Consider the following 6,940-nt stretch of genomic DNA (forward strand, 5'->3'; position numbering starts at 1 on the left):
GAGTGTGTGTGTGTGTGTGTGTGTGTGACAGTATCACAGCACTAACACGTCTTTCTCTTCTCACTCGACTTCTCTGCAGCTTTAACCTCATTTGAAGGATTCCAGCAGCAGGTTTGGATGTGTCAGAGTTTCCAGACGGCCTTTAAACGCATCATGATGTAAGCGGCTGCACTGACGGGGAATATAACACCTGAGCAGGTGTGCTGCTGCTGCTGCTGCCAACAGGATGTCCTGCTGCTCCCAGCGAGGAGCTGCTGGACGATAAAACTCAAAGTCATGACAGCAGCAGCTGGTTTATTCTCCATTACTCATTTATATTAATTTATAACAGGGACCCTGAACACATCACACATCTATTCATTCCCACTATGATTCATAACAGCTTCATTTACACTGAATGACACCATATGACAGCTTTATCTATCAGATTATACAGAGAATGATTTCTATTCAGGTTTCTATTATTAAATCTAATCTGATAATCAGGTCAGATTCTGCTTTTCACATCAAGAGACTTTTATCAGGTCAAATGTAAATAAAAGAAGTGAGGAGGTTTCAGGTTTCAGGCTGGGTGTGCCTGGGTCAAAGGTCACTGTGTGTCCTCTCCTGCTGCAGGGATCAGGAAGAAGGAAGAGGAGGAGGAAGATGGACGTGTCTGTGCTCAGAGAAGAGTATCTGAGCTCCAGAGAGAGGAGGAGGAGGCACACTCAGGTGCTGCTGTTCAGGACAGGTGAGAGGAAACGCCGTCTGATCCACTTCCTGTTTGACTTTGGACAACATCTTTAAACTTAGTAAAAATCCATCTGTCAGGTTAACTGATAGAAATGAGACTTGTTCCTTCACAATAAAAGCATGTCAGACATGCAGAGACTGTGCTGGATCCTTTGTGAACGTGTTTTAATCACTTATTTCAGTAAAAGTAGCAGTACTACAAAGTAAAAGTACTATAAAGTAAAAGTACTCTGTTAACACCATTTTCCTGATGTGAGAAACACAAATTTGCTTCTTCTGCTGTTGTAAAATATGAGCTTTTATTTTGAAGGTGAAACTTCCTGCTGTTGCTCTGGCTGATCTGACTGTTGGAGGTTTTTCTTCTTTCTAAAGTGAACTCACAGGATCTGATGGCTGTGTTTTTATTTTCATCATATTCAGTTTCTGTTTCTAACAGGTGAGTCTCAGGTGAGTCTCAGGTGCGTCAATGGGGCCACAAGTCGAGTGCAGGAGCTGCAGTGTGGAGCCGGTTGAGCCTTTGCTTTACTGCAGTCAGACTGCAGAGGGCGCTGTGTCTCTGAACTTTACCTGCTGCTCACCTGGATGAAATCACCTGAGAGCTGAAATCTGCTGTGCGCCACCTTTCATGAGTTCAGGTGTTTCTTATTAAAGCAGCACAAACAGAAACACTGATCAGTGATCAATAATTTGAAAGGAAGAATCTTTAATAACTGAGTGTTCAGAGTCAAACATGTTTCACAGACAAATATTCACATCTGAGCGTCACAGATTAGAAACCATTCATCCTCTTTCAGATTATTACTTCCTGTCAGCTGATCCTTTGGGTCCTGGTCTCTCTCTGATGATTGGACGCTCGTGTTGGCTGTGGGCAGGTCAGGATTCCTCACGTTCTGATTTCCGTCTTTAGTCTCGGAGGAGCTGTCCGAGGCAGTCGCCATCGTCCCCGCCCCTCAGGGTCTGACGTTACCATGGCCACCACCCGTGATCTTTGACCCCGACCCCTGGCACGTCCACCTGGACCTGCACCGGCGCTCCTGCCCAGAGACATCCAGCAGGTGAGTTCCTCTCTGTCAGAGCTCCAGCACAGCAGGAGGTCTTCATCATGTCCGCCTGAGAGGTCTTCATCCCTGCTGGGAGGAACCCGCCTGCACGCTCTGGAGGAACATGGAAGGAGGTTCAGTGTTATCACGCCTCCTCACAGCTGTCCTCACAGTTTGCTCTCTCTGATGATGGTGAAGCTTCAGTTTGTACAAATATCTTCCCGTGCTGTTGTTTTCCTCTGCAGACGCTCCGGCTCGTCCTCCTCGGAGGTCGGCGGCTCGCAGCACGAGTCCAGATACAGGAGACTCTCGGCTCCTCCGAGCAGCTCCTCAGAAACGCCTCCATGCTGCTCCTTAAGCGCCACACGAGAAGAGGAAGATCCAGACCCTCCATCCTTCAGGGGCTCCAGGGGGGACCTGGCGTTTCCGGACTACTCTCTGGGCTTGACGGAAAGCTCCACCCCTATCACCACCAGCCTGCAACAGGACCAGCAGGAGAACCGGTCTACACAGAAGGAGACCAGTAACAGCGTCCCAGAGGGGAGGAGCTCCAGGACGCTCAGGTTTACCAGGCAGCAGAGCGTGGGGGGGGCATCCTCACACTCCCAGGTCTACTACCCGTTCCCCAGCAGGAAGACGCCGAGGATCTCTGAGGCCGCCAAGAGGCTGGGGATGTACTCGAGCTTCTGAGGAGGACCGGATTCAGCAGCAGGTCGTACACGTGGAGCCTCAAAGGGATCAATACGCGATCGATCGATACCTGAACCGATTAATACATGAACTGAGTTTTTCTGAGTTTTTAAGGAGCAAAAGTTTGATGGTCCATCCTTCCCTGAGCTTCACAGAGGAGCTCTCATCATCATCATCATCATCACCTGTGACGTCTCGCTGGTTATAAAGAGTTCATGTTAGCGGCTCGGTCGTACATGAAGGTTCAACAGCATCATTTGAATCTGTCAGCAGACCTTCAGCTCTGTTATTATTCTGCATCAAAACGTGTTTCTGGATGAACGAATCTTATGGAAATGTAGGAAAATAAAAACGTCTCAACATGAAAACTGAGAAAATTACAATAAACGCTTAAAAATAGATCTTTGATTTTTTCTTAATTTCACTTTTCGCTTTAAAAATAGTTTTTACTTCTAATCATAATTTTCTTTTATTTTGTATCACGTACTCTTTTAAATTTTATTTAGTCTATAATATAATTTCATACATTGTTTACTTTATTTTGAATTGATTTGTATTTTATTATGTACATTTTTAATATTTTTGATCAAATTTTGTTATGCTTTTTTATTTTTTCCAGCAAGAGAAACCAAACACATGTTCACGAACTCGTTCACTTTATTTCAGACTGTACACTAAAAATTACACATGAATAACTAACGCTACCTGGATCCAGGTGATGAAGCAGTGGGAGGGGCTTCAGTCAGAAACGTCACAGACATGTCAGGCCTGTCACGAGTGAAAAGAAGACTGAAAAACTTTGGGATGTTAAACTTTGCTCTGCAGGACCCTGCTGGCACTAACGTGGACGTTCTTCAGCCGATCACTCTCATCTCAGATTTTTGGAGCTTAAAATGCGACACAGTCACGGCTCGCTGGCTGTTTCATCATTTTAGCTTCTTTTCTGTTTCACTACTGGTGGACTGAGCAAATCTGCTCGCCCATATAAAATCATACGCTGCTGTGTTAATGCTATCCTCCAATCAGGCTTTGACATGATGATGATGTCGTTGATCCAATCAGGCTGAAGTCGAAGCGAGCAGCCCATCTTCAGGTGGCTGAGGGTTCCTGTGATGACTCTGATCTTCTTTCAGGTAAACAGGTGTAAAAGTCAAACTCAAAGCTGGCTTCAGTAGAAAATGGCGGTCGCGGGATTTCACTGATGGCGGTTTGAGGCTCAGCTGTGGCTCTTCTGCACAACTCTCTCCTCCAATTGCGCGTAGCGCTTCAGCAGCTCGTCGTACATCTGAAACAAAACAGAAGAAGAAATCCTGAGCTCGCCTCTGCTTCCTGACCTGACAGAGAGGGCGGGGCTATATCTGAGACATCACAGACACTTTTCAAACACGCTGCATGTCTGCACCTTAATCTCAGCGCTTAGAGGCCATCTTGGAAACACTTGTGGGAGGCTGTCTCAGGTGTGATGAGTCCGTGTGTGTCAGTGAGTGAGCAGCAAGTGAGTTTAATGAGTGTTCACAGGTTTGTTTGATGGAAACTGACTTACAGGAACGTGGAGGAACTCTGAACGGGACAAGAGCCTGCACTGCAAAAACTCAAAATCTTGTACCAACCTTGTGATCTTGAACCAAGTGTATTTGTCTTATTTCTAGTCAAAATAATCTCATCACATTTAAAATGAGACACAATCAACTACTGAGTAACATTTCAGTAAGATTTAGGAACATGTTCTTAGAAAGGGCATCTTGAAACTACATCATTTTCATTTGTTCCACTGGCAGATTTTTTTCACTTAATACAAAATTTTTTTGCTTGGAATAAGTGAAAAAGTCTGCCAATCAGCTACTCAGTGGCTGATTGTGTCTTATTTTAAGTGTGATGAGATTATTTTGATTAGAAATAAGACAAATGTCCTTGGTAAGACTGAGTTTGTTCAGTGTGTTCTTTGCACTCATCTGCTCCAGCGTCCTGCAGGTTGTTTTAGACCTGATTCATACAGCAACACAGAGCTCAAACACACTGCAGCTGAAGAAAATAGCAGCAAACAGAAAAATGCTGCAGAAGCTCACAGAGACCAACACGGGGGTTTCATTTAGGTGACGGACCAGCTGCAGCAGTGACAGGAAGTAAAACATGTGAAGGACTGAGACATGTTTAAAAGAAGCGGAGGATTCATCAGGTAACGTGTGTTTGAATCACATGACACATAAAATCCAGCAGGTATGTGTTTACGATTAGCTGTTTACTGTTAGTGTGTTACATGTGCAGCTGGTCCGTCACCTTAATGTCTCACCAGAAACACTGGTGTTGGTCTCTGCTGGAGAGCAGAAAGTATTTCTGTGGTTATGAGGGCACGTTTCATGAAGCTCCTGCCTCAGAGACCTGCTGCACGGTTCAGCTTCAGAGGCCAGCAACGCATCATCATACAGTGGCCGCCTCACCTCCTTCGCCTTCGGATGCGGGGTGGCGACCAGTCGTGGTTCTGGTGCTTTCTTCACCACATCAACGAAGGACGCTCCGGATTCTGCCACCAGGCCTGAAACCAGACATCGACCAATCAGAGGCTTCTTACAGCCATATTTCACAAACACCTGAAGCAGAATTCACCGATCTGCCTTTTTCCTGTTCTGACGACAGACGGTCTCACTGCAGGCTGTGAATCAGTCATGTCACCATGTTTTTCTGTTTGTAGACATAGTTTCTCCCTTTTTCATGGACCTGAGTGTAATGTTTAGTCAGAGCGGTCTGACAAAGTAAAGAAATTGCCTGAGTTTAAGAACTTGGCCCAAATATTTTTATTCATGTGAAAGGAAATCAAAAAATATAGAACCCTGTTTCCATTTCCACAGACCAATGAGCAAGGTGTCACAGCCATCTCCATCAGGGCTGCCACCAGAGTACTGCAGGTCATCGGGCTGAGACCAAGTATACAGTCTGCATATATGCAGCTGAGCTGAGACTCCACAGACATCTCATGATACCATAGTATTGTGAATTAACATTTTCTTTATCGCTTTGTCAACATCTGCATTATCCAATCACATAAAGTTATCTCACGTCAGTTATTAACAGACTGCAAGTAACTGCCAACTAGATCACATTCAGCCTGCTAACAGCTGCTAACAGCTGCTAACAGCTGCTAACAGTCTGCTTCCTCTCCTTTGTTCCTTTACTTTTATGTCCTCTCCTTCTCTTCTCTCTTCAAACTGAAACTCTCTAAGAGCTCAGAGACGAGGCAGTCTAGTGCGGGTTTTTCAAAATAAAAGCTGTGAGCACACTGACCGTGCAGAGCTCTGTAGGCTGAACCCAAACAAGTGGAGTCGGACAGGTCGATGGTGTAGACCGGAGCGTTGAACACGTCAGACAGCACCTATGGAGGAGACCACAGGAAGTGACTCTTCTCCCTCTGAAACTCACAAAAATGCTGCTGCTTTGATGACATCATTATGGCTATGTCCATCTTTTACATACAGTCTATGCATGTGGGTGCTAATAAAGCCTCAGACAGACCTGCAGGATCTCTTTATTCGATGACGCTCCTCCCGTCGCCAGAACTCTGGTTCCTGGAACTGAAAACACAAAATGTCCTCCCAGCTGAGACTTAAAGGACATTCAAGGTTTATCTAAGGAGGACGACGGCTTTACCGTCACCTCAGTCACAGTTACAGCGCTCTGGCTCAGAATCAGAACCAGTGTAAAGACTTCTGTATGAAACGAGGGCTCAGGTTTAAAACATGTAATCAGAGCTGAGCGTGATCCACGAGTTTCCTCACACAGTAAAATCAAACAACAAATGGAAGCGTGTGAGGTCTGAGGAGGTCTTACTGATGGAGTATCCCAGTCTCTCAGCATGAAGCCGTCTGGACAGGAACTGACCCTCCACCACAGCCCGAACCTCCACCTGAGGACTCAGCGAGGACACCTGCAGGTGGGACACATAAAACAGGTTTAACAGGTGGGACAGGTGTGTCACAGTCTGGGTGTTAATAGATGGAAACATGATAAATGTTGGTGCACAGACCTCACAGTCAGCAGAGTCAAAGCGATGAACACCAATCACAGGAGGCGTGATCTCCATAGTTTCAAAATAAAAGCCTGAAAACACACATCACAAGGAATCAGACAGAGGAGGCAAGGAAGGAAGGAAGGTAAGGAAAAAGAAAGGAACTGAAGCAAGGACAGGAAATAATGAGGTGAAATGAACATCACCGATGTTTCCATGGTTTCCGAGCGGCGTGTCCCTCAAAGCTGCTGAGAAAAGTTCCCATGATGCTCCAGCACACTCGTTCCTGACGCGCTCCCTCGTCAGAGACCCGTTCTTGAAGCTGCTGATGACAAAACACCTGAAACACTGCAGCCTGTCTCTGGCTCCACCCCCTTTCCTAACCAACATGGCGGACGCATCGAGGAGTCTGGTTCCCTCTGACTTTCTTGACATCATTGAACCCTCACTTCACAGCTCACCTGTTTGTTTGTGCGTG

General features: G+C 45.9%; 2 protein-coding genes across 2 annotated transcripts in view; one reads left to right on the forward strand and one right to left on the reverse strand.

Annotated features, from left to right (window-relative positions):
- The first annotated feature begins 8 nt into the window (after positions 1-8).
- LOC102299342 (uncharacterized protein C9orf152) lies at positions 9-2,894 on the forward strand. The gene is made up of 3 exons (XM_042213023.1): positions 9-730; positions 1,640-1,787; positions 2,018-2,894. Exons 1-3 carry the CDS (start codon positions 646-648, stop codon positions 2,460-2,462), a joined length of 678 nt encoding a protein of 225 aa, XP_042068957.1. The 5' UTR covers positions 9-645; the 3' UTR covers positions 2,463-2,894.
- Positions 2,895-3,101: 207 nt separating this feature from the next.
- xylb (xylulokinase homolog (H. influenzae)) overlaps positions 3,102-6,940 on the reverse strand; it is a gene marked incomplete in the record, with an annotated part of 10,308 nt that continues 6,469 nt past the window's right edge. The window contains 7 exon segments of the mRNA XM_042213022.1: positions 3,102-3,747; positions 4,901-4,995; positions 5,742-5,829; positions 5,970-6,028; positions 6,285-6,381; positions 6,481-6,554; positions 6,669-6,784. Coding sequence (XP_042068956.1) covers positions 3,679-3,747; positions 4,901-4,995; positions 5,742-5,829; positions 5,970-6,028; positions 6,285-6,381; positions 6,481-6,554; positions 6,669-6,784 — 598 coding nt within the window.

Source organism: Haplochromis burtoni, unplaced genomic scaffold, assembly GCF_018398535.1.
Source record: "Haplochromis burtoni strain Fernald_Lab_line unplaced genomic scaffold, NCSU_Asbu1 Contig_408, whole genome shotgun sequence".
Taxonomy (NCBI): domain Eukaryota; kingdom Metazoa; phylum Chordata; class Actinopteri; order Cichliformes; family Cichlidae; genus Haplochromis; species Haplochromis burtoni.

Bases quoted from the DNA above. Each gene is read 5' to 3' on its own strand.
- LOC102299342 (XM_042213023.1), top strand. From the start codon at position 646: ATGGACGTGTCTGTGCTCAGAGAAGAGTATCTGAGCTCCAGAGAGAGG. The intron at 731-1,639 runs GTGAGAGGAAAC...TTCCGTCTTTAG, and splicing joins GGTGCTGCTGTTCAGGACAG to TCTCGGAGGAGCTGTCCGAG. The intron at 1,788-2,017 runs GTGAGTTCCTCT...TTTCCTCTGCAG, and splicing joins TGCCCAGAGACATCCAGCAG to ACGCTCCGGCTCGTCCTCCT.